Source organism: Erinaceus europaeus, unplaced genomic scaffold, assembly GCF_950295315.1.
Source record: "Erinaceus europaeus unplaced genomic scaffold, mEriEur2.1 scaffold_530, whole genome shotgun sequence".
NCBI classification, from domain to species: domain Eukaryota; kingdom Metazoa; phylum Chordata; class Mammalia; order Eulipotyphla; family Erinaceidae; genus Erinaceus; species Erinaceus europaeus.
Genome location: NW_026647703.1, coordinates 5,209 through 31,039, shown reverse-complemented (window position 1 = coordinate 31,039; position 25,831 = coordinate 5,209). Strand labels below are relative to the sequence as shown.

The following is a 25,831-nucleotide window of genomic DNA, read 5'->3' as shown; positions in this document are numbered from 1 at the left end:
TGACGGTGTAAATACGTTTTATTCGTACATCCTTCTCCATCTCGGCAGATGTGTGGAGTGTGATAGGCAGTGTGCAAAGAAAAAAAATGACAGGGGGGAGGGTGGGGGCATTGGGGACGGGCGCCGGCCCCGCCCCGCCCCGCCCGGGAAGCCGGGTGAACACTGGAGAGAGGACAACCAGGGATGGGGACCGGGACTCTGGAGGAGCGTGTGTGTGTGTGTGTGTGTGTGTGTGTGTGTGTGTGGGCACCCTTGGGCCCCCCTGAACCCCAGGGAGCTCGGGGAGATTGCTTTGCGACACTGGCTGCTGCTGGTCTCTGCTCCAGGAGCACAGAGAGAGAGAGAGAAAGGAGAGAGAGAGAGAGAGAAGAGGAGAGAGAGAGAGAGAGACTGGGGGGAGGTATAAGTCCCATGGGTGTGGTGGGGGTTTGGCACTGGTCTGGGGGTTCATCAGGGGAGACTGTGGAGGATGAGAAAGAGGAGGTGCCTTCCTCTTGGGGAGGACCCCAGGGAAGTGGAGGCTGGGCCTCCTTCTCCATTCTGGGGGGTGGGGAGAGAAGAGGGGCCTGGACTGGGTGCAGGGGTGGGGTGGGGAGGAAGCCCCCCTTTAACTGCTCAGATGGGGTCCTAGTGTCTCACAGAGGGACATATGGGGGTACTAGGGTGAAAATGGCGGCGGGGTGGGGGGTAAGTCTCTTTACTTCCCCGCGGCTGTTCTGAGGCTCGGCCCACCCCTCCCAGCTGACTGCTCCGCACACAGAAGGGGGGGGCTTTGGTTTCCGTTGTTGGTGGTGGGGGGCTCCCCCCCAAGTCTGGTCATGTGTCCCTCTCCACTCGTGTGGGCCGAGTGTTCCCGATCCCCCAAACTGTCCCTCTCTTCCTCCTCCTCCTCTTCTTCTTCCCATTCTTCTCCTTCAAGCCTCCTGCTCTTTCCAAGGAGGGCTGCCTGGAGGAGGAGGAGGAGGTGTCCTCCCACTTCTGTCTTTGCTGTTAAGGGGCACAGCCCCCCCGAAACTCCGTTACTGGCCCCCAGATGGGGGGGGAGAGATGACACTGCTGGAGACCCCCCACCCTGGGTGGGGCAAATCCTCCCGTCCGACTGTCTGGCGCGCTGTTCTTGCAGATGCGGGTGTGCGTGTGGGGGGGCTGTGTCCGTGTCCTCTAGCCACCCCCTCCCCCCCACCTTTTGCCCTTTTGCTGCCGGGGTTCCGGGCAGGCGGGGCGCGGCCTCAGTTAGTTGCCCAGGCCCGGGTGGTAGGGAGGCGCCAGCTCCTCCGCGTCGCTGTCCGAACTGCCCTCGCTGTCCTTGGCCGGCCGCTCGAGGCGGCGGAAGAAACGGGCGTCTCGGGGGGACAGGGGGTACAGCGCGTCCTGCAGGGCCGCCCCCACGCCCACGCCCACCCCCAGCAGCTCCTCGTCCGACGACGGCAGCGAGTCCTCATCCAGGTGGTGGGCCAGGCCTAAGCCGTGGAAGGTCAGTGGGTCCTTGAAGGGCGGCGGGCCCTTCAGTAGCCGCACCTGCCGGTGCCCGAGCGGGGGTGTGGTGTGGTGTGTATGTGCGTGCAAGGGGGCACGTGCATGGGGGGTGCATGCATGGGGGGGTGCGTGCATGGGGGTGCGTGCATGGGGGTGCATGCATGGGGGGTGCGTGCATGGGGGTGTGTGTGCATGGGGGGTGCATGCACGGGTGTGTGTGTGCATGGGGGTGCGTGTGCATGGGGGTGCGTGCATGGGGGGTGCGTGCATGGGGGTGTGTGTGCATGGGGGTGTGTGTGCATGGGGGTGCGTGCATGGGGGGTGCGTGCATGGGGGGTGCGTGTGCATGGGGTGTGTGTGCATGGGGGTGTGTGTGCATGGGGGTGCGTGCATGGGGGGTGCGGGGTGTGGCTTGGAGCCGGGGTCCCCTCCCCTCGAGCCTCCCCTCCAAGCCGCGCCCAGGGCCCCTTGCGTGCGCGCTCACCTCAGCCTTGAGCTCTTCAATCTGGTCCTTAAGCTCGCGGATGTACTGCGAGGAGTCCGAGTGGTTCAGCTGGCCCTGGATGCGGCCCTCCTCCCTCTGCGGGGCGCGGCGGGGCGGGGCGGGTCACTGGGGGCTTCTCCCCTCCCCCCGCCCCCTGCTCCCCGCCCCGCTCACCTGGATCTCCAGCTCCGCGATGCGTTGTCGCATCTCTGCCACCGCCGCCATGCTGTCCGCTTCCCGCAGCCGCACCGCCATCACTTCTTCCTTGCTCTGCAGGGTTTGGGTGGTGGTGGTGGTGGTGGTGGTGGTAGTGGTGGTGGACAGGGGGCAGCACAGGGGTTGGGCGTTGGGGGGTTCAGAGGGTGTGGGGGGGAGGATGTTCGGGCCCACCTTGCACTCGGCCTCGGCCTGCTTGCGGCGGCTCTCGCTCAGCTGCGTCTGCAACCCCTTGTTCTGCGCCGCCAGGTACTGGAGTTTCTCCTGCAGGGCCCCGCGCTCCGCCTCCAGGCGGTTCAGCAGGTTGCGGTGGATGTGATCCTGGGGGGCGGGGAGGAGAGCAGGCGGCGCTGCCGGTAAAAGCCAGGCCACCGGGCCACGCCCACTCGGCGCCAGCCATTCGCCCCGCCCCCCACAGAGCCCCGCCCACTAGCAAACACGGCTCAGGCCGTGCCCCCCCCACGTAGCCCCACTTCTAAGCCAGGGCTCCAATCACAGCCCCAGCACTGCCCGTGAGCCACGCCCCCAAGGAGCACAGGGCTGACAACTTAGCGCCACTCCTTAGTCCAGCCCCCAGAGCCCAGCCCAGCCTCTTAACCCCACCCCTTAGCCCCACTCCAATCACAGCCCAGTACCGCCCTTTAGCCCCACCCCTTAGCCCTGCTCCAATCACAGCCCAGTACCACCCCATAGCCCCACCCCTAAGCCCCGCCCCTAAATCCTCGCACCACCCCTTTGCCCCACCCCACTTTGCTCCAATCACAGCCCAGCACCGCCCACTTAGCCCCACCCCCAACACAACCCACCCTACCTCTTAGCCCCACCCCTAAGCTCTGCTCCAATCACAGCCCAGCACCGCCCATTTAGCCCCTGAATCCACACAGCCTGGCACTTAGCCCCGCCCCCAACATAGTTCAGAGCTGCCCCTTAGCCATGACCCACCCAAACAGCCCTGGCTCTGCTGTTTAGCCCAAACCCAACACCCACAGGCCCCCAACTTAGTCCTGCTTCTTTTTTTGAAAAAATATTTATATGATTTATTTATTCCCTTTTGTTGCCCTTGTTTTATTATTGTAGTTATTATTTTTGTTGGATAAGACAGAGAGAAATGGAGAGAGGAGGGGAAAGACAGAGAGTGGGGGAGAAAGATAGACACCTGCAGACCTGCTTCACCACTTGTGAAGTGACTCCCCTGCAGGTGGGGAGGGGGGGGGGCTCCAACCGGGATCTTTGAGTCCTGCTTCTTAACCCATTTATGTAGACCCGCCCCTCCTGGACCGCTCTCAGCCATATAGCCTCCCCCTCCTGGACCACGCCCTGCCAGTAGCCCCTCCATACGTAGGATCACGTCCAGTCACGTGCCCCCCACCCAGCCCCGGGGCCCACCCCCTCCCTGATCACGCTGTCATGTAGTCCCTCCCACCACGGACCACGCCCAACCGCACAGCGCAGCCTCACAACTCTCGTAGCCCCACCCTCACTGTACCACGCCCAGCCACGTAGCCCCACCCACCACCTCTGGACCACGCCCACCCGTGCAGCCACGCCCCCCGCCACAGCCAACCAGGTAGTTCTGCCCTTCCAAGACCACGCCCAGCAGCTCGGCCACGACCACGCCCCCAAACAGGCCCCGCCCTCCCCTAGCACCTGCGTCTCCAGCTCCACCACTCGCTGGCGCAGCTCGCGGCCATCGGCCAGGGCCTGGGCCTCCCGCAGCCGCAGGCCCATCAGCTCATCCTGCAGCTCGCTCAGCGCCTGCTTCCGCGGGGACTCCTTCCAGCGGCCGCCGCGGGCCAGGTGGGCCTGGAGAGGGGAGGGTGGTGAGGAGGCCGCCTCAGTTCACCCCCCCATCTTCCAAGAAGATGCTCCCCCCTCCCCCCTCCCCGCGAGCCCACTCACCTGCCAGGTGTCCGACAGCTCCTGCAGATGTTGGCGGAGCTCCCGCGAGGACGCCACCCGCCTCGCTCTCCCGCACCTTCAGGGCCTTGAGCTCCTCCTGCAGCTGCGCCACGTTAGTCTCATCCGGGAGCGAGCTGTTCCTCTGTGGGGGTGGGTTTGGGGGTGAACTCAGAGCCAGAGCGCCCTCCTTACCCCCTTCCTGCAGCCCCTCCTCCCAAGCCCCCCATCCTCTGAGCGCATGCTGGGGAGAGGGAGCCTGTTGGCTGAAAAGTGGGAGACCCGGGTTCGAGCCCCGCCCCCGGTGCACTGGAGGAAGGTCCATCATAAATTTCCTCTTCTTTTTCTATTTCTCCTTCTTTTTTTTAATTTAAAAATTTTTAAAAGTTAATATTTATTTATTCCCTTTTGTTGCCCTTGTTGTTTTATCGCTGTAGTTATTACTGTTGTTGGTACTGATGTCGTCGTTGTTGGACAGGACAGAGAGAAATGGAGAGAGGAGGGGAAGACAGAGAGGGGGAGAGAAAGACAGACACCTGCAGACCTGCTTCACCTCCTGGGAAGCGACTCCCCTGCAGGTGGGGAGCCGGGGCTCGAACCGCGATCCTCACGCCACACCGTTCCTTGCGCTTTGCGCCACCTGCGCTTAACCCGCTGCACTACTACCTCCTGACTCCCCCTTCCTTCCTTCATTCCTTCCTTCCTCCCTCCCTCTTTCTTTCTCTTCTTTCTTTCTTTCTTTCTTTCTTTCTTTCTTTCTTTCTTTCTTTCTTTCTTTCTTTCTTTCTTTCTTTCTGTTACAAGAGCCCTGCTCAGCTCTGGCTGATGGTGGTGCTGGAAAAAAGTAGTTGAGTGTTTGAAGCTCAATTTCCTGGGGAGGCAAGGTCTTCCGTAGACTCACAGGTGAGCTTTTAGGAACCCCAGGAATAAGGGCCGGGTGGTGGTGCATCTGGTTGAGCGCACATGTTACAATGCACAAGGACCCAGGTTCAAGTCCCCGGTCCCCCACCTGCAGGGGAAAAGCTTTGCAAGTGGTGAGGCATTATTGCAGGTGTCTCTCTGCTCTCTCTCCCTCTCTGTTACCACTGCCCCCTCGATTTCTGGCTGTTTCTCTCTAACTAAGAAATAAAGGTAACCAAAAGTAAAAAGCTTGTACCTGACACACTATTTTTTTTGGAGGAGGGAGCTTGTCCTTTGAGAAGCGGCGACACTTACTGTGCACCTCTGGGGCTCGGAAAGGGACCTGGGGCTGCTTGGGACCCCCAAATTCTCGTCCTGGAGGCCAGAACTGTTATGTCCTGGGCTCTTCCAGTGGGGATCTGACTCTAGCACACTCCCCATTCCCGCCCCCCCCCTCATTGCCCCTTATTTAATTTGGGGCCTCCTACAGAATGCCCCAGAGAGGGGGGTCCCCCCTCAAGCACCCCAGGGCCCCGCCAGCTGCACCTTTTCCATGTCTAGGACCTTGTCTTGCATCTCCCGAAGTGCCCCGAGAGTCTCTGTCTCCCGCAGCCGGGACTGCTCCAGCTCTGTTTCCAAGTGGGTCACGAAGTCTTCCGTGAGGCGTGGGTTGTCCTGGGGGGGTGTGGACAGAGGGCTGCGTGGGCCCCCCAGGCTGAGCCCTTATTCCCAGCCCCAGGAATTCCCCAGGCCTCGGCCAGAGAGGGAGGTGGGGACAAACCCTCTGTGTCCTTGTGTCTTTTGATGCCACCTTAAGGGGCTCCCCCTTCCCCAAATAAATAAAAAGCCCTGGGCCTCCTGTTATTCCTGAGGACACCTTCCAGAAGGGCCCCTAGGATGGTGGGAATGGGGTGGAATGACAGCCCTGGGAGAGAGGTTCTTTGTGCTATTTGGTTGGTGAGTGACCATGTGGTGGGGGTGTGAGGGCCGCTGTTACTCCATATTGTCTAAGGCAGCCAAGAAAAACCTCATAATCCAACAGCTGCAGTAAAGCTGCACTTTACCCTTGAAAAACTAGTCTCAACATTTCTACCTATCTCAGCAGCTGTTCTGTAAACAGGTCATGATAGCCCCAAAACCCAAAATTTGCAGAACTGACAAAAACTGCCAGGGACTTCGGTCAAATTCCCTGACCAACAGGTCTGAACTTTAAGGGACCCCAGCCCCAAGTTCCCCCCCTCCTGATGTGCATAAAAATAATCTGTCTGCCTCTTTTCGGGGCTCACATGCCACTATTGGGAAGTGCATGTAGCCTAGGCTTAAACTTGTTTTAATAAAGGCTCATGTGATTCTGGCCTCCTCTCTGCGAGAATGGGATTTTAAAAATCTGGGCATAACGGGAGGGGCAGAGGTCCAGGGATGTGGTTCCCCCCCCATCTCCCCTCCATTTCAAAACGGGCATGGTCCAGGGGCCATGCGCTCAGCAGGAGAGCCTCTGTGTGGCTCTAGGATCAATCCTTGCCATCAGAAGACAAAGAGATCAGGTGTCATAGAGGGTGGAGTGGAGTTCTGTTTTCTCTCTCTCTCTCCTAGAGGCAGCTTTTTTTTTTTTTAATTTTGTTTATTTATTTTCCCTTTCGTTGCCCTTGTTGTCTTTTTTTATTGTTGTTGTAGTTATTATTGTTGTTGTTATCGATGTTGTCGTTGTTGGATAGGACAGAGAGAAATGGAGAGAGGAGGGGAAGACAGAGGGGGGAGAGAAAGACAGACACCTGCAGACCTGCTTCACTGCCTGTGAAGCGACTCCCCTGCAGGTGGGAAGCCGGGGGTTCGAACTGGGATCCTTACGCCGGTCCTTGCGCTTTGCGCCACCTGCGCTTAACCCGCTGCGCTACCGCCCGACTCCCAGAGGCAGCTTTTTAACCTTGCTCAGCTCTGGCTGATGGTAGTGCTGGGGAATGAACTTGGGATGTCAGAGCCTCAGGCAAGAAAGTCTTTTTAAAAAATATTTATTTATTTATTCCCTTTTGTTACCCTGGCTGTTTTATTGTTGTAGTTATTATTGTTGTTATTGATGTCGTCATTGTTGGATAGGATAGAGAGAAATGGAGAGAGGAGGGGAAGACAGAGAAGGGGAGAGAAAGACACCTGCAGACCTGCTTCACCGCCTGTGAAGCGACTCCCCTGCAGGTGGGGAACCGGGGGCTTGAACCGGGATCCTTACACCGGTTCTTGCATTTTGCGCTACCTGTGCTTAACCCGCTCTACTGCAGGACTCCCTTTTTTTTTGCAGAACCATTATGCTGTCTTCCCAGCCCTGCATAACCATCCTGCTATATCCCTGGCTGTGTCATTTTGATTTGTAAGCACTCTTTACTTATGTGGGACTTTTTACCTTTTACTTTTTACCAGAGTACTGCTCATCTCTGGCTGATAGTGGGATTGAGTCTGTCTGCTTTTACCCTCCAGGAGCTGAGGGGCCCTTCCATTCTCTGGCACTATACCTAGACCTGGCTCTTTCTGGGGTGTAATAGCTCTCTCCCTCCCCCCTAAATGCTGGTTCCTGTCAGTGTGTGTGTGTGTGTATGGGGGTGTGTGTGCATGCTGGGAGGGAGGCCTGGGGTTTAGACTGGGTGCAGGGCATGTAGTATAGCACCGGTCAGGGAGTGGAGCCCACACACACTGGGATCCTGGAAAGCCCCACCCACCAGGCCACCTGGTCATGGTTGCCCCGCCCACCACTCATACAGACCACGCCCACTTCCCCCCTCCTGAGACTCCGCCCACTGGCATCATCCCCCCCCCCCCCCCCCCCCCCCGCCCAGCCTAGGCTCCTGAAACTCTACCCACTCAAGTTTTGGCAGTTTGACCCCTGAGCTCCTGAGGCCCCGCCCCCTAGATCCTGAGGCCACGCCCACTGGTCTCCTGGAGGCCCGCCCCCAGAACAGGAAACCCCGCCCGTCTGGCCTCCGGGGGGAGGCACCGCCCCCAGCACCTGAGACTCCATCCCCAGCTCCTGAAACCCAGCCTACTGGCCTCCTGGAGGCCCGCCCCCAGGGGCCTTAGACTCCGCCCCTAGGCTCTGAGACCCCACCCACTAGCCTCCTGGAGGCCCCACCCCTGCCTGGAGGCCCCGCCCCCTGCCCTGAGGCCCCGCCCCGCGCTACCTGCTGCTCCTGCAGCTGGCGGATGGTGCTCTGAGCCTTCTGCAGGTCCTCGGTGGCCGAGCTGCACTGCTGTCGCACCACTGCCAGCTCCCGCTTGATGACATAGTTCTCCTCCGCCTCCTGCGCCCGTGTCACCTGGCCCTGAGCACAGCGAGGGCGGAAGGGGCGCCGTGACCCTCCACTCAGCCCCGGGGGGGGGGGTGGTGGGGGTGGCGAGGGTGGGGGGCGGGAAGCAGAGCCTGGGGTGGAGAGGTACCCTTGAGGCCTGGTGGTGCAGGAGAGAGCACCTGGAGAGAGCCAGCCGGGAGGCCTGGCTTCTTGGGTCGGTCCTCAATCTCCCCTCCCTTCCCTGCCCCACCCGATTGGGGTCCCCTCATCCCCCCCTCTCCCCCTCCCTGCATTCCAGGCTCAGAGCCTCCCCTTTCCAGGATACGGGGTGCAGAGTTCCAGATGAAGCCATGCAACATGAGCCAGCAGCGACAGCAAAGGCAGGAACGGCCCGAGAGGAGGAGGAGGAGGGGGAGGGGGAGGGGGAGGGGGAGGGGGAGGAGTGGGGGTTGAGGGTGGGGGGGCCAGGAGCAGGGCGTGTGAGCCCGTGCACGCAGGTGTGGGTTTGTGCACGTGGGTGCCTGTTCACGCGTGCACCTTATGGGGGCTGGGCAGGCTTATGCATGTGGGGTTCCCCACTCTCCCCCCCTGTACACGCACACGCACACACACGCACACAACACGCACCCATGCACACACAGACACGCACACACACACACAACTTTTCTGGGTCCTCAGCGTCGCCTCTTGGTGAGAGGACACATTCTGTCCTCCCGTGTGTGTTTGCAAATTCCCTCTCAGAAATATATATGACACTCTCTTAAATTATATTTGTCATTCTTCTTCTTCTTGTTATTATTTTTTTTAAAAAATTCTTATTTTATTTTGTTTTTTTATTATTGGATACAGAGAGAAATTGAGAAAGGAGAGGGAGAGACAGAGGAACAGAGAGACACCTGCAGTCCTGCTTTACCACTTGCGAAGCTTCCCTGCAGGTGGGGACCAGGGCTTTGAACCTGGGTCCTTGCGCATTGTAATGCGAGTGCTTAACCAGGTGCACCACCGCCTGGCTCTATTATTGTTATTATTATTATTTTTTATATTTATTTATTTATTTATTCTTTATTCCCTTTTGTTGCTCTTGTTGTTTTATTGTTGTTGTTATGATTGGTACTATTGTTGTTGGATAGGACAGAGAGAAATAGAGAGAGGAGGGGAAGACAGAGAGGGGGAGAGAAAGACAGACACCTGCAGACCTGCTTCACCGCCTGGGAAGCGACTCCCCTGCAGGTGGGGAGCCGGGGGCTCGAACTGGGATCCTTAATGCTGGTCCTTGTGCTTCGTGCCACGTGTGCTTAACCCTCTGAGCTACCGTCCGACTCTCAATGTGTGCGCTTAACCAGAGCTCCACCGCCTGACACATCTCTCTCTCTCTCTCTCTCTCTCTCTCTCTCACACACACACACACACACACACACACACACACACACACTCCTCCAGGGGAACAGAGGTCCCAGGCCTGACCCCCTCCCTCCCCTCCCCTCCCCTCCCCTCCCCTCCCCTCCCCTCCCCTCCCCTCCCCTCCCCTCCCCTCCCCAGGGGATGCCACAGCCAGGGTGAAGGGAGTTACTGGCTGTCGCGTGTCTGTGAGCAGATATGGGGTGGGGGTGGAGTCCCCCGGGGTGGGGTGGGGGGTGGGATACGTGAAGGAGGAGGAAGGAGACAAAAATCTACAGTACCTGGATTAACCTATCAGCCAGAGCCGCGCTCTCCTACGGGGAAGGGGCGGGGTCGGAAGGCGCGCAGGGTGGGGGGTGGGGGGGAGCAGGAGGGAGGGGGAGGAGAGACGGACAAGAACCACCTGTCACTAGCTCTACAAGCACAGAGAGAGAGGCCTGAGACCCGAGAACCGCAGAACCAGCAGAGAGGACCCGGAGGAAGCCCGGAAAACCGGAATAGTCAGAGCCAACTCTGTCCTGGAGGTGGGGGGGGGGGGCTGTGTGGGGATGGGGACCCGGGGCCCAGGGCTGGGACTTCCCCCCACCCCCAACCCCATCTCCCAGGTCAGGGCTGGCTTCTTGGGACCACACCACGGAGGGGGTGGGGGTGCTGGGGGAGGCATTCCTTAAACAAGACAAAAAATTCATGAGGAAGAGATACAGAGAGACACCAGAGCTCTGCTCAGCCCTGGCTGATGGTGGTGCTGGGGATGGATCCTGGGACCTTGCAGTTTCAGGCAGGAAAGCCTTTTGCAGAACCATTGTGCTGTCTCCCCAGCCCTCATTTTTCCCCTCCCTCCCTCCCTTCCTTCATTTTTTTTGTTTTGCCACCAGAGTTATCGCTGGGGTTCACATGCACTGCTCACAGAGGCGATTTACCCCTCCCCCGCTTTCTATTTTTTTCTTTGACAGCACAGAGAGCAATAAGAGGGGAGAGGGAGACAGGGGGAGAGAGACAGGTGGGGAGAGTAAGACAGACACCTGCAGACCTGCTTCACCACCTGTGACACGTACTCCCTGCAGGTGGGGAGCCGGGAGGGGCTCGAACCTGGGTCCTTGTACATGGTGGTATGTACCACTGTCTGGCCTCCTCTCTCTGTCTCTCTCTCCATCTCCTCCTTTCATCACAGTTTCTGTCTCTATCCACTAATGATGATGATGATGATGATGATGATACTCTGGGGCAGCCAGGGAGATAGCCCACCTGCTTGAAGCCTGCACCTGCAGACCTGAGGGCCCCAGTCTGATTTCCTGGCACCATATGTACTGGAGTGGAACTCTGGTTTCTCTCTTTTGGCCCCATAGAGATCTCTGTCTCTTACTTTTTATTTTAATTAATTAATTTTACCAGGGCACTGTTTAGCTCTGGCATATGGTGGTGCAGGGGATTGAACCTGGCACTTTGGAGACTTGGGTGTGAGAGTCTCTTTGAAGAACCACTCTGCTATCTCCCCTGCCCCACTGCTGTCTCATATATAACAGCCGTGAGCAGAATAGCTCACCTGGATAGAGTATGACCAAGGTTCGAGTTCGAGCCCAGCTCCCACTGTATTAAAGCCAGTTTCAATGCTGGGGCATCTCTCTCTCCTTCTCTGCTTCTCTTTCTTTCTTTCTTTCTTTCTTTTTAAATAAAGCATTTATAAAAAAAGTTTTTAGAGAAAACAAAAAAGAGTCTTGTAAGTCCTATATATGGGAAATAATAAGGGGTTGGGGAGACAGCACAGTAGTTATTTAAAATGACTCTCCTGCCTGAGGCTCTGAGGTCCCAGGTTCAATCCCCAGCACCATCATCAGCCAGAGCTATGTTTTTTTTTAAAGCCTACATATGTAAAGAGTGATTATAAATCAACAAGACAAAGACAGGGCTAGGGAGACAGCAGAGTGGTTCTGCAAAAACGCTCTCCTGCTCGAGGATCTGAGGCTCCAAAGTTCAATCCAGAGCACCACCATCAGCCAGAGCTGAACAGGGCTCTGGGCTCTCTCTCTCTCTCATCTATCTATCTGCCTACTCATCATGTCTCTTCCTCTCTCTAAGTAAATAATATATTCCTAAGAAAAAGGATCTCCTGCCTTCAGCTCTGAGGTCCCAGGTTCAATCCCCAGCACCACCATCAGCCAGAGCTGAGCAGGGCCATGGGAGTGAAGTAAATAAAATTAACAGACAGATGACCAACTTGGAGGTGGTGCAGTGGATTAAGCATCAGACCCCTCCAGCAGGACATCCTGAGTTCAATCCCCAGCATTGCATGTGCTAGAGGGAAGCTCCGGTCTGTTCTCTCTCCCTCTTTCTCTCAGAAATAAATATTAAAAGGAAGGAAAAAAAAAAAAGCCTTCTGGGTGTCCTGACCAGCGTGTGTCTGGGAGAACAAGGGCCTTGTCTTCTAGGGATGGGAGCAGAGGTCAAGCAGGGAGTCTGTTTCCTCTGCACTAACCCTCCAGCTGCTTTGGGAGGGAGGGGGGCACATGAGCGGGGGGGGCCACTTTGGGTGACAATTCACCCCCTAGCCCCCAAGTAAAGCTTCTCTCCCATCCCACATCAGCTCAGTGGGGTCCCCAGCCCAAGGTAGGAGGCTGGGGGGGGTTCCTCTGTTGGATTCTGGAGCCCTGCATTGGGGGCGTGTGTGCGGAGAAGGGGGCTAAAGGGTTTTTGGGGAATCATAGGGTCCTCACCTTCTCCAGGGTCTCAATGCGCTGTTTCAGGAGACGGTTTTCTGTCCGGAGCCTCTGTAGGGGGTGTGTGCAGAGGGGGAGGGCAGGAGGGTCAGAACTGGTCTCCTGGGTTGGCTGCTACCCCCAAGTACCCAGGACACCCCCAGTGGGATAGAGGCAGTCCTGTGCCTAGGTCACTGGCATCTAGCCAGAGACGGAGAGACACCTGCAGACCTGCTTCATCACTCATGAAGCTTCCGCCCTGCAGGTGGGGAGCCAGGTGCTCGAACCCAGGTCCTTGTGCTTAGTACTATGTGTGCTTAATAGTGTGTGCCACTGCCTGGCCCTCATTCATTAATTTATTAAAATAAAAAATTTTTTTGGGAGTCGGGCAGTAGCGCAGCGGGTTAAATGCAGGTGGTGTGAAGCAGAAGGACCGGCATAAGGATCCCGGTTCGAACCCCGGCTCCCCACCTGCAGGGGAGTCGCTTCCCAGGCGGTGAAGCAGGTCTGCAGGTGTCTGTCTTTCTCTTCCCCTCTCTGTCTTCCCCTCCTCTCTCCATTTCTCTCTGTCCTATCCAACAATGACATCAAAAACAACCGCAACAATAACCACTACAATAATAAAAAAAACAAGGGCAACAAAAGGGAAAATAAATAAATATTAAAATTCTAATTACAATTTTTTTCTTCTATATAAGTGTCACTCTGAAAGTGTCTGATCATGTTGAAATTTGGCTAGAGACAAAGAACTGGAGAGGGGAGGGAGAGATGGAGAAGGAGAGAGACAGAGAGACCCCTGCAGCCCTGCTTCACCCTCTCAGGAAGCTTTCCCCCTGCAGGTGGGGACCGGGGGGCTCAGACCCGGGCCTTGTGCGCTGGAATGTGTGTTCGCTCAACCAAGCGTGTCACCAGTTGGGACCCCCCAAATGTTCTTATCCGGACTGCTTTGCAGGGCCTGGATTTGGGGTCCGCTGGGGTCGCCTCGTCATAAGGACCCCAAGGGTGGGGGCGGGGGGGCAGGACCCGCAGGGGCAGCGTGAGCCGGCTCGACGCGCCCTCTAGTGGCCACCATCCGACCAGCGCATCCTGCCTACTGTCTTCTTCTTTCTTTCTTTCTTTCTTTCTTTCTTTCTTTCTTTCTTTCTTTCTTTCTTTCTTTCTTTCTTTCTCTCCTTTCTTCCTTCTTTCCCTCTGCCCCTATCTCCCTTACTCCTCTTTCTCTGTTTCTTATTTTTTCTTAAATATTTTATTTATTTTGTTTTTGAAACAGACAGAAACACCAGAGCCCTGCTCAGCTCTGGCTGATGGTGGTGTGTGTGTGTGTGTGCGTGCGCGTGTGTGTGCGTGTGTGCGCGTGCGCGTGCGTGCGTGCGTGTGTGTGTGCGCGTGCGTGCGTGTGTGTCGTGTGTGCGTCGTGTGTGCGTGCGTGTGTGTGCGTGTGCGCGTGTGTGTGCGCGTGCGCGTGTGCGTGCGTGCGTGTGCGTGTGTCGTGTGTGCGTGCGTGTGTGTGCGTGTGCGCGTGTGTGTGCGCGTGTGCGCGTGTGTGTGTGCGTGTGTGTGGATTGAACCGGGGCGTTTGGAGCCTCAGACAGGAGAGTCTGTTTGCAGAACCGTGATGCTGTCTACCCTGCTCTCTTTTCTCTTTTTCTTTCTCTTTTGCTCTCTCACTCTTTTTAAAATATTTGTTTATTTATTCCCTTTTGTTGCCCTAGTTGTTTTATTGTTGTAGTTATTATTGTTGTTGTCATTGTTGGATAGGACAGAGAGAAATGGAGAGAGGAGGGGAAGACAGAGGAGGGGGGAGAGAAAGACAGACACCTGCAGCCCTGCTCCACCGCCTGGGAAGCTCCCCCCGTCTTGCTGCAGGTGGGGCCCGGGCACTCGAACCCGTGTCCTGGTGCGTGGCGATGCGGACGCAGCGGTACTCACTTTGATCTCAATCTGTTCCTCCATCTCCTTGTTCTTCATGGTGGCGTACTCCTTCTCCAGCCTGAGTGCAGGGGAGGGTGTGTGTGTGGGGGGAGAGGCCGTCGGTGCCCACCCCCCAGATCCTCAGGGGACCCTCCCTGCTCTGCATCCTCCCTCCCTCTCTCCCTCCACGCACTGACCTCTTCATCTTCTTGGGGTTGTACTTGACCTGGTAAGCCTTGAGGATCAGCTTGTCGGGGCAGCTGTCGAACTGGTGGGGGATCACCCGCTGGAAGTACTGTGCACGGTGTGGGGGGTACTGAGCTACAGACCACCAGCACCCTCGATGCCCTTGGGTGCTGCCTAAGTACCCCTGAGCCCTGGTGGATGAGGATGGAGAAGGAGCTTGCGGGAAGGGAGCCGCCCAGTAGGTGGCGCTGTGGGGAAGGCCATGGATTCTGCAGCTTCCCGGGAGTCAGGTGGTTCTCTCCCTCTCTTGAAAACATTTTTAAAAATATTTATTTATTCCTTTCTGTTGCCCTTGTTTTATTATTGTTGTTGTTATTAATGTCGTCGTTGTTGGATAGGACAGAGAGGAATGGAGAGAGGAGGGGAAGACAGAGAGGGGGAGAGACAGACAGACACCTGCAGACCTGCTTCACCGCCTGGGAAGCGACTCCCCTGCAGGTGGGGAGCCGGGGGCTCGAACCGGGATCCGCATGACAGTCCTTGTGCTTTGCGCCACCTGCGCTTAACCCGCTGTGCTACCGCCTGACTCCCTAAAACATTTTTTATTATCATTCATTTATTTATTGGGTAGAGACAGCAAGAAGTCGAGAGGAAGGGGGAGACAGAGAGGGAGAGAGGCAGAGAGACACCTGCAGCCCTGCTTCACCACTTGGGAAGCTTTCCTCCTGCAGGTGGGGGCTGGGGGCTCGAACCCGGGTCCTTGCACATTGTAGCATGTGTGCTCAACCGGGTGTGCCACTGCCTGGGCTCTCTTTCTCTTTCTTATTAATAACTATCTAGCTAATTAATCAATTAAGTTCTATAATAATAATAATAATAATAATAATGATATAGGGTAGACAGCATAATGGTTCTGCAAAGAGACTCTCCTGCCTGAGGCACCAAAGTCCCAGGTTCAATCCCTTGCACCACCATAAGCCAGAGCTGAACAGTGCTCTAATAAAAAAAAATAAATTAACAATAAATAATAACAATAATAATAATACGGCTGGGGATTGAACCTGGGACCTCAGAGCCTCAGGTTATTATACTGTCTCTGTGAAGTCCCTCACCTCATCCCATCTTAACGAAAAAGCCACCCAGAGCTGTGAGACCACATGCCCAGGGCAAAAAGAAATGAACCAAACCAATTAATTAACCAAGAAACAAATGCTTGTTGAGGGACTAACGGACAGAGTGCAGGTCAGAGTGGGAGGCCCGGGATCAGCAGAGAATGCACTAGGACTCTCAGGCATGAGGTTCTGAGTTAGATCCCCCGCATTGCATGTGCAAAATCGCATGTTGCCCTTGTTGTTTATTATTGTTGTTATAATTATTTTTGTTGTTGTGATTGCTGTCGTTGTTGTTGGATAGGACAGAGAGAAACGGAGAAAGGAGGGGAAGACAAGGAGGGGGAGAGAAAGACACCTGCAGACTTGCTTCACCGCCTGTTACGTGACTCCCCTGCAGGTGGGGAGTTGGGGACTCAAACTGGGATCCTTACGCCGGTCCTTGTGCTTTGCGCCATGTGCGCTTAACCCACTGCACTACTGCCCAACTCCCATAAATAATCTTAAAAAATGACCACACAAATACATCCAAATCTTGGAGGAGGGACTGAGCCAAGGACACCTTGTGGCTGTCCCTTTATGGTGACAAAAACCACCCACCAACAGGAACCAGGGTGGCCAGGAGTGACCCCCCCCCCCAGAGGAAGGCCCTTTCCCCAGGCCCCACCCCCACCTTAACCCCAAAGCATTAAGACCCAGGAGGTTGAGAGGGGTGGGGGGCTGGGCAGCCAGGCTGCCATGGCTCCCCGGCCCAGCTGGCCCCCTCAGGCAGTCGGGGACAATGGCTGCCCGTGTCTGAGGACACAAACATGGTCTTTGTACATTCTTCCCACGGCTGCAGCTGGGGACCGGGAGCCGGAGGGGGGCGGGGAGGGGAAGAGGGGGTCCCAGGGCTGGGTGTCTTGCTCTGCCCATGGCCAGGCTGCTGCGGGCTCCAGGGGAGACCTCTGTGACAGAGGAGGGGAGGCAAGGAAGGGGGCACTCCCTCCTTCCTCTCTTTCTCCCTCCCTCTCTCCCTCTCCCCGTCAGGTGCTGCTGGCCCACCTGTGACATTCCCTCCATGTCCAGCTGGACCAGCTCTGTCTGATTCACCTGAAGCAGTGCCAGGCCCACCCGGAACACGATCTCCAGACCCTGTGAAGGGGGTGGGGACAGAAATGGGGTGTCTGAGGGCTTCTTCTCTTTGTTTTGACCTCTCTTCCAGGACCCAGACCTTTCCTGGAAGACTCATTGGGCAGGGCTGTGGGGTCTCTCTTCTCTCAGCACCAGGCACAGCACCCAGGGAGCCCATGGAGGGTGGGCAGGGCTGTGGGGTCTCTCCTCTCTCAGCACCAGGCACAGCACCCAGGGAGCCCATGGAGGGTGGGCAGGGCTGTGGGGTCTCTCCTCTCTCAGCACCCTGCACAGCACCCAGGGAACCCATGGAGGGTGGGCAGGGCTGTGGGGTCTCTCCTCTCTCAGCACCAGGCACAGCACCCAGGGAGCCAATGGAGGGTGGGCAGGGCTGTGGGGTCTCTCCTCTCTCAGCACCATGCACAGCAACCAGGGAGCCCATGGAGGGTGGGCAGAGCTGTGGGGTCTCTCCTCTCTCAGCACCATGGACAGCACCCAGGGAGCCCATGGAGGGTGGGCAGGGCTGTGGGGTCTCTCCTCTCTCAGCACCATGCACAGCACCCAGGGAGCCCATGGAGGGTGGGCAGGGCTGTGGGGTCTCTCCTCTCTCAGCACCAGGCACAGCACCCAGGGAGCCCATGGAGGGTGGGCAGGACTGTGGGGTCTCTCCTCTCTCAGCAACAGGCACAGCAACCAGGGAGCCCATGGAGGGTGGGCAGGGCTGTGGGTCTCTCCTCTCTCAGCAACAGGCACAGCACCCAGGGAGCCCATGGAGGGTGGGCAGGGCTGTGGGGTCTCTCCTCTCTCAGCACCAGGCACAGCACCCAGGGAGCCCATGGAGGGTGGGCAGGGCTGTGGGGTCTCTCCTCTCTCAGCACTCTGCACAGCACCCAGGGAGCCCATGGAGGGTGGGCAGGGCTGTGGGGTCTCTCTTCTCTCAGCACCCAGGGAGCAATGGGCCTGGAGCACCCGAGGGACTCCTCACCTCATACATGAAGATGTCAAAGACCCGGGTGGCCACAGGCAGCGGGAAAGTGGTCAGGAAGAGGGTGAGGAACCAGGACGAGGCGTACATGGAGGTGTGGAAGCTCTGAGAGCGGAAGTGCGTGTTGAGGTCCGGGAGCTGCTCCTGTTGGGGCACAGGGATGGGAGGGGGGGAGCGAGGTGGGGGGACAGGCTCAGACACCTGCCTTCCCATCCTGCCAGCGCCGACTGGGAATGTTGGCTCTGGGTGCCTCCTCCTCCAGGAAGCCCTCCTCAGCTTGCTCAGAGCTGCCCTGGGCTCCGCCTGCCGAAACAGGAGGCGCTGATCCAGGCCGGCAGAGGGGCCCAAGGAGCAGCGGCTGGTGGGGTGTGGGGGCTGGCATGGGGAGAAGGGCTTGTGGCGGTGAATATGGCTGCCAAGGTGGTAAGAGGAAGCATCGGAGACAGGGGGTGTGGTGTGGGGGTTCTACAAAACTCTCCAAGTGCAGCCCGGGAGGTATAAGCACTGGCTCTCAAGCATGACGTCCTGAGTTCAATCCCCCAGCAGCACATGAGCCAGAGGGAGGCTCTGCTTCTCTCTCTCTCTCTCTCCTTCCCTCTTACTAGTAAATAAATCTTTGTTAAAAAAGAAAAGCTGGGAGTCGGGCGGTGGCGCAGCGGGTTAAGCGCACGTGGCGCCAAGCGCAAGCACCGGCGTAAGGATCCCAGTTCGAGCCCCCGGCTCCCCACCTGCAGGGGGAAGCTTTGCAAGTGGTGAAGCAGGGCTGTGGGTGTCTGTCTGTCTCTCTTCTCTATCTCCTCCTTCCCTCTTGATGTCTGGCTGTCTAGGGTCTCAGAAGACAAGACTCTCGTGCCTGAGGCTCTGAGGTCCCGGGTTCAATCCCATGCTCTGGTCCCTCTCTTTCTCTGTTCTCTTTCTTTTTGTATGTGTCTCTATAAAATAAAATAAAAAAGTTATGAAGGTCTTTTTTAAAAAAATTATTCATTTATTTTCCCTTCTGTTGCCCTTGTTGTTTTTCATTCTTGTTGTAGTTATTGTTATTGATATTGTTGTTGTTAGATAGGTCAGAGAAATGGAGAGAGGAGGGGAAGACAGAGAGGGGGAGAGACAGACAGACACCTGCAGACCTGCTTCACCGCCTGGGAAGCGACTCCCCTGCAGGTGGGGAGCCGGGGGCTCGAACCGGGATCCTTATGCCGGTCGTTGTGCTTTGAGCCACCTGTGCTTAACCCTCTGCGCTACTGCCCGACTCCCTTCTTGATTTCTTTTTTTTTAAAAGATCATTATATAAACTTAAAAAAATGATGTAGTCATTATTGTTGTTATTGATGTCGTTGTTGGATAGGACAGAGAGAAATGGAGAGAGGAGGGGAAGACAGAGAGGGGGAGAGAAAGACAGACACCTGCAGACCTGCTTCACCGCCTGGGAAGCGACTCCCCTGCAGGTGGGGAGCCGGGGGACTCGAACCAGGATCCTTAGCCGGTTCTTGCGCTTTGTGCCACAGGCACTTAACCCACTGCACTACCGCCTGACTCCTCCCTTCTTGTTGATTTCTAAGAACTCTTTACATATGTGGGATTCCTCTCTCTCTCTCCTCTAAACCAGAGCCCTGCTCAGCTCTGGCTGATGGTGGTGCTGGGGATGGAACCTGGGGACCCCAGAATCTCAGGCAGGAGATTCTGTTTGCATAGTCACTGAGCTGTCTCTCCAGATCCCTTCGAAGCACCCTGACCTCTTCCCAGCTGCAGCTGCTCAGCTCTGGAACTGTTTTTTGTTCCTCAGTCCTGGGGACCAGGGTGAGGGGGAGTTTAGGGCGGGAGGCAATTCACCTGCAGCAGGTACTCGAATTGGTAGATGCAGAGCCCCAGCTCAGCCATGCTGGGCTTGAAGAGCTCCCGCAGCCGGTACTCCTGCATCAGCCGCACAAACACACAGAAAGCTTCTTCCTCGGGCATCTGGCGGTGGGGTGGGGCCAAGAAGAGAGGATGGGGGGGGGTGGGCAGTGAGCCTGGGCAGGTTGTTATTATCATCACAGAGGAGGTGAGGGGCTTCTCTGCTCCAGGCTGACTTTTCCAGAGAGCCAGAAAGAAGGAGAGAAAAAGATCCCAGCCCAAGGAGCTTCCTCTGGTGCTTGGGGAGTGGCCAGGCTGGAGCCAGGGCTAAGTGGGCTCCACGAGAGCTATCTCGCTGGCCCTGGTTACGGAGCTTGGGCTTCTCAGGGCACCTAGGAATCCGCTGACTTGGGGCAGGAAGGCCCTCTTCCTCCCCACTAGGCTGCCCCATTCTCACCCTGAGGGTGGGGTTCCCCTTACCTGCATGAGGAGTAGGCCCACGATGAAGGCACTGCCTTGACAGTATCCTACTTCTCGGTCCACTAGGGAGTAAGCCTGGAAGGGGAGACATGGGTGATCAGAGGTCAAAAGTAGGGTGTTGGGAGTCGGGCGGTAGCGCAGCGGGTTAAGCGCACGTCTCACGAAGCACAAGGACCAGCATAAGGATTCCGGTTTGAGCCCCCGGCTCCCCACCTGCAGGGGAGTCGCTTCACAAGCGGTGAAGCAGGTCTGCAGGTGTCTGTCTTTCTCTCCCCCTCTCTGTCTTCACCTCCTCTCTCGGTTTCTCTCTGTCCTATCCAACAACAAATGACATCAACAGCAACAATAACTACAACCAGGCTACAACAACAAGGGCAACAAAAGGGGTGAGGGAATGGCTTCCAAGAGCAGTGGATTCATGGTGCAGGCACTGAGCACCAGCAATAACCCTGGAGGCAAAAAACAAACCCAAAACAACAAAAAGCAGGGTGGTGATTACACATTGTGCTGCCAAGAACATATGTGTACACAGATCTTTTTGGATGGGTGTGTTGGGTTCCTTAGGATCTATCCCCAGGAGAGGAATTGCAGGGTCATAGGGTAGGTCCATTTCTAGCCTTCTGAGAGTTCTCCAGACTGTTCTCCACAGAGGTTGGACCCATTGACATTCCCCCCAGCAGTGCAGGAGGGCTCCTTTGACCCCACGCCCTCTCCAGCATTTGCTGCTGTTACCTTTTCTGATGTCTGACATTCTCACAGGGGTGAAGTGGCATCTCATTATTGTTTTTATCTGCATTTCTCTTGGAAATGACTTGGAGCATTTTTTTTTTCTCATGTGTTTTTTGGCCTTTTGGATCTCTTCTTTTTATTTAATATATATATATATATATATATATATATATATTTTTTTTTTTTTTTAAACTGTAGTATTATATTATTACTCTCTTTTTTTTGGCCTCCAGGGTTATCGCTGGGGCTCGGTGCCAGCACTATGAATCCACTGCTCCTGGAGGGTATTTTTCCCATTTTTTTTTTTGCCCTTGTTGTGGCTGTTATTGTTATTGTTGTTATAGCTGTTGTTGTTGTTGGATAGGACAGAGAGAAGTGGAGAGAGTAATGGAAGACAGAGAGGGGGAGAGAAAGACACCTGCAGACCTGCTTCACCGCCTGTGAAGCGACTCCCCTGCAGGTGGGGAGGAGCCGGGGGCTCGAACCGGGATCCTTATGCCGGTCCTTGCGCTTGGCGCCACCTGCGCTTAACCCGCTGTGCTACTTCCCAGCCCCCTCTTTAAAAATTAATTATTTAATTAATTAATCAATGATAAAGATAGGAGGAGAGAGAGAAAGACATCACTCTGGTACATGTGCTGCCAGGAATTGAACTCAGGACCTCAAGCTAGAGAGTCCAGTGCTTTATCCACTGCACCACCTCCCAGACCACTGGATTTCTTTTTTTAAAATTATCTTTATTTATTGGATAGAGATAGCCAGAAATTGAGAGGAAGGGGAGACAGAAAGAGAGACAGAGAGACACCTGCAGCCCTGCTTCACCACTTGCAAGGCTTTCCCCCTGCAGGTGGGGACCAGGGTCTCGAACCCGCTACCTTGTGTATTATAACAAGTGCGCTCAACCAGGTGCGCCATCACTGGTCCCCCACTGGATTTCTTTGATGAATATTCTTTTATTTTATTTTATTTACTTTTGTATTTATTTATTTTCCCTTTTGTTGCCCTTGTTGTTCATTGCTGTTGTCATTATTATTATTGTTGATATTGATGTCGTTGTTGGATAGGACAGAGAGAAATGGAGAGAGGAGGGGAAGACAGAGAGGGGGAGAGAAAGACAGACACCTGCAGACCTGCTTCACCGCCTGGGAAGCGACTCCCCTGCAGGTGGGGAGCCGGGGGCTCGAACAGGGATCCTTATGCCGGTCCTTGCGCTTTGTGCCACCTGCGCTTAATTTGCTTTGCTACCACCCGACTGCCCTTTGATGAATATTCTATGACCCTGCAATTCCTCTCCTGGGGATAGATCCTAAGGAACCCAACAGACCCATCCAAAAAGATCTGTGTACACCTGTGTTCATAGCAGCACAGTCTGTAATAGCCCAAACCTGGAAGCAACCCAGGTGTCCAACAACAGATGAGTGGCTGAGAAAATTGTGTTCTAGATACACAATGGAATACTACTCAGCCATGAAGAATGCTGAAGTCACCTTCTTCCCCTCCTCTTGGATGAAGCTTGAAGGAGTCCTGTGAAGTGAGATCAGCCAGGAAAAGAGAAGGATGAAGATGGGGTGACCTCACTCATGGACAGCGGTTGAAAAACAAGACCAGGGGAGAAAACAGTGAGCAGAACTTGGCCTGGCGGTGGTGTCTTGCACCAAAGTAAAGGCCTCTGGGTGGAGTGGGGTGGGGGTGGCGGCGGCGGCAGCTTTTCAGGCTGGGGATGGGGGGGCAGGAAGAGTGTTTTGCAGAAGAGTCTGGGTGGTGGCGCACCTGCTACAGTGCGCAAGGACCCAGGTTCGAGCCCCCGGTCCCCACCTGCAGGGGGAAAAGCTTCCCGAGTGGTGAAGCAGGGTTGCAGGTGTGTCTCTCTCTCCCTCTGTCACCCCCTTCCCCTCTCTGTTTCTGGCTGGAAGACACATGTGCCAACAAGTGTATTGAGTGTAAACCGTTAATCCCCCCCCCCCAAATAATAATGATCATCAAGGTGGGGTGGGGAAGCCTGGTGGGTGGCGCCAGCTGTGGGAGTCGGGAGGGTGTGTGTGTGTGTGTGTGTGTGTGTGTGTGCTGGGGCCCCACCTTCATGACGTTGAAGAGGACCTCCTGGCCCAGGCTGTCCTGGCCCTTGAAGAAGTCATGCTCAGGGTAGGTGCGGGCAATGTCTCGACGGATAAGCTTCTCGCAGGGCGAGGCCATCTTGAGCAGCTCCGAGTACTGGTTCTTCACCGGCATGTCCGTAGCGCTGCACAGAAGCTGCCACACGATGGCCCGGAAGTGGTGGGGGATGCCCTTGCGGATCAGCTCCTGGGGGGACGGATGCCCCAAAATCTATGGACCTTGTGCGTGTGTTCTGGGCGCAGGCAGCCAGACTGGCAGCCCTTCCCCCTAACCTGCGTCTCCTGTCCCACCCTGAACTGGGCACCCCGGGGACCCCCGTCCCCTCTCCTGTCTCACCCTGAGCCAGGCCCCCCAGACCCCCATTCCGTCTCCTGTCTCACACTGAGCTGTGCACCCCGGGCCCCCCTGCACCACCCTGAGCTGGGTACCCCCCAAAATGCCCGCAGTGACCCCATTTCTCCCCCTCGATGGAGAGGATGGCCCAGAATTGGTACAGGAGGTCCTTGCTGATCAGCAAGGGTGGGGGGTGTGTTGGGGAGACCCGTGTGTATGTGTGTGGGGGCTGGAGTAGAGGGTTGAGGACAGGCCTTCAGGCTGGTTCCCCCTCCTGCCCTGTGGCTGCCACCTTGGGACCCCGCGCTGGGCAGCCAGGGGCCCCCTGTCCCCCCACCCAGTACCGAGCATCTCAAAAAGAGAAAAAAAAGTGGAATCACCGGGATTGGTCAGGGATGCCCTTGCGGGGTGGGGAGGGGGACCCCGTGGGGTGTGTGTGTCTGTGAGGGCTGGTTTCCCACCCCTCGCCACCGCCGCCACCACCCTGGGACCCTGAGCTGGGCAGCCAGTTTGCACCCCCTGTGTGCTCTACCCCTGAGCCGAGAGTCTGTGTGTCCCTGTGTCCCTGTGTCTGTGTGTCCGTGTGTGTGTGTGTGGGGGTCCTCCCACCTTCAGCAGCTTCTCCTTGCGGCGCCGCCACTCGTCCCACTCGTTAGCGATGCGACCCCACAGGATCCACGTGTCCTCTTCCAAGTGGCTGAGGTTGGACGAGGCGGACGAGCTGGACACCAGCGACGAGCCGCTGTTACGCCTCGAGCCATTCATGGAGCGCATGGACTTGGAGTCGGCCTCCAGGAGCCTGGGGGGGGGGGCGGGGAGGGGAGCCCTGAGCCCTAGAGACCCCCATCCTGGGGAGCCTGGCCTTCCCCACTCCCCCCAGTCCTGGACTTTCTCTATTCTTGTAAAAAAACATATATTTTTTGGTATTACGTTTATTTATTGAATAGAGACGGCCAGAAATCGAGAGGGGAGGGGGAGATAGAGATAGAGAGGGAGAGAGAGAGAGAGACAGAGAGACACCTGCAGCCTTGCTTCACTACTTGCAAAGCTTTCCCCCTCTGCAGGTGGGGAGCGGGGGTTCGAACCTGGGTCCTTGTGCACTGTAACATGTGCGCTCAGCCAGGTGGGCCACCGCCTAGCCCTGTCTTTCTCTTTTATTTATTGTTAAAGACATATTTTTGGCATATATTTTATGTGCTTTATTTTAATGAATGAGAAAGAGACACAGAAAGAAAGACACACACACACACACACACACACACAGAGAAACAGAGAGAGAGAGAGAGAGACCAGAGCCCTGCTCAACTCTGGCTGATGGTGGTGCTGGGGACTGAGCCTGGGACCTTGGAGCCTCAGGCATGAGAGTCTGTTTGCATAACCATTACGCTGTCTACTCTCCAATCATTTTTTTAAAAAAGATTTTATTGGGAGTCGGGCGGTAGCACAGCGGGTTAAGTGCATGTGGAGCAAAGCGCAAGGACCAGCAAAAGGATCCCGGTTCGAACCCCGGCTCCCCACCTGCAGGGGAGTTGCTTCACAGGCGGTGAAGCAGGTCTGCAGGTGTCTTATCTTTCTCTCCCCCTCTGTTTTCCCCTCCTCTCTCCATTTCTTTCTGTCTTATCCAACAACGATGACATCAATAACAACAACAATAATACAGCAAGGGCAACAAAAGGGAAGAAATAAATATTTTAAAAAAAGATTTTATTTATTTTTTCATGAGAAAGATAGGAGGAGAGAAAGAACCAGACATCACTCTGGTCCATGTGCTGCCGGGGATTGAACTCAGGACCTCATGCTAGAGAGTCTGATGCTTTATTCACTGTGCCACCTCCTGGACCACCCTTATTCTTTTACTGAAAGAGAGATATATAGAGAAAGAGACACACACACACACAGAAAGAGAGAGAGAGAGAAAGAGAGAGAGAGAGAGAGAGAGAGAGAGAGAGAGAGAGAGAGTTCAGAGCCCTGCTCAGGTCTGGCTGATGGTGCAGCCAGGGATTGAACCTGGGTCCTCAGAGTCTCACATATAAAAGTCTGGAGCTTAAGGTATACACTTGCTCCCTGGAAAACCTACATTTAAAAAAAGTTCTGTTTATTTATCATCAGGAGAGAGAGGGAGAGAGAGAGAAGCAGAGCCTCCCTCTGGCACCTGTGCTGCTGGGGATCGAACTCGGGACCTCATGCTTGAGACTCCGATGCTTTATGCACTCTGCACCCTCTCGGGATATCCTCACAGATAAAATCATCTTTTGTTTATTGGAGAGAGACAGCCAGAGATCAAGAAGGAAGGGGGAGGTAGAGAGGGAGGGAGACAGAGAGACACCTGCAGCCCTGGACCTGGGTCCTTGTGCACTGTAACCTGTGTGTTCAACCAGATGTGCCACCACCACCCAGACCCAGTCTCTTCTTCCCAGACCACATTCTCAGCCCCGGAAACCTCGCCCTCCTCATCTGAAGAGGGGGCCCCCCACCCTCACCCCACTCCCTGAATCACCGGTTCTGCTCCTCCAGTTTGGCCAGTAGCTCCAGCTCATCGGGGCTGAGGTTCTCGGAGTCCGAGGTGGGGGAGCAGGTGGGGGCTGACAGAGCCTCCTGGGATGAGGAGTCGGGACTCAGCGTAGGGCTCGCCATGGCGGGCAGGTGGCCGGGCATGGGGGGGGGTCACTGTGCTGCCTGCAGGGGTGGGGAGACACATA

At 56.1% G+C, this 25,831-nt stretch overlaps 1 protein-coding gene across 1 annotated transcript; it reads right to left on the bottom strand.

Annotated features, from left to right (window-relative positions):
* EVI5L (ecotropic viral integration site 5 like) lies at nt 1-25,831 on the bottom strand. The gene is given in 20 exon segments (XM_060184268.1): nt 1-1,518; nt 1,961-2,056; nt 2,135-2,230; nt 2,351-2,497; nt 3,824-3,979; nt 4,076-4,132; nt 4,134-4,217; nt 5,519-5,647; nt 8,140-8,280; nt 9,927-9,959; nt 12,357-12,410; nt 14,268-14,328; nt 14,447-14,544; nt 16,589-16,678; nt 17,643-17,786; nt 19,473-19,598; nt 19,956-20,030; nt 22,761-22,985; nt 23,742-23,931; nt 25,630-25,831. Coding segments are annotated over 20 exon segments (2,445 nt in total). The 5' UTR covers nt 25,788-25,831; the 3' UTR covers nt 1-1,233.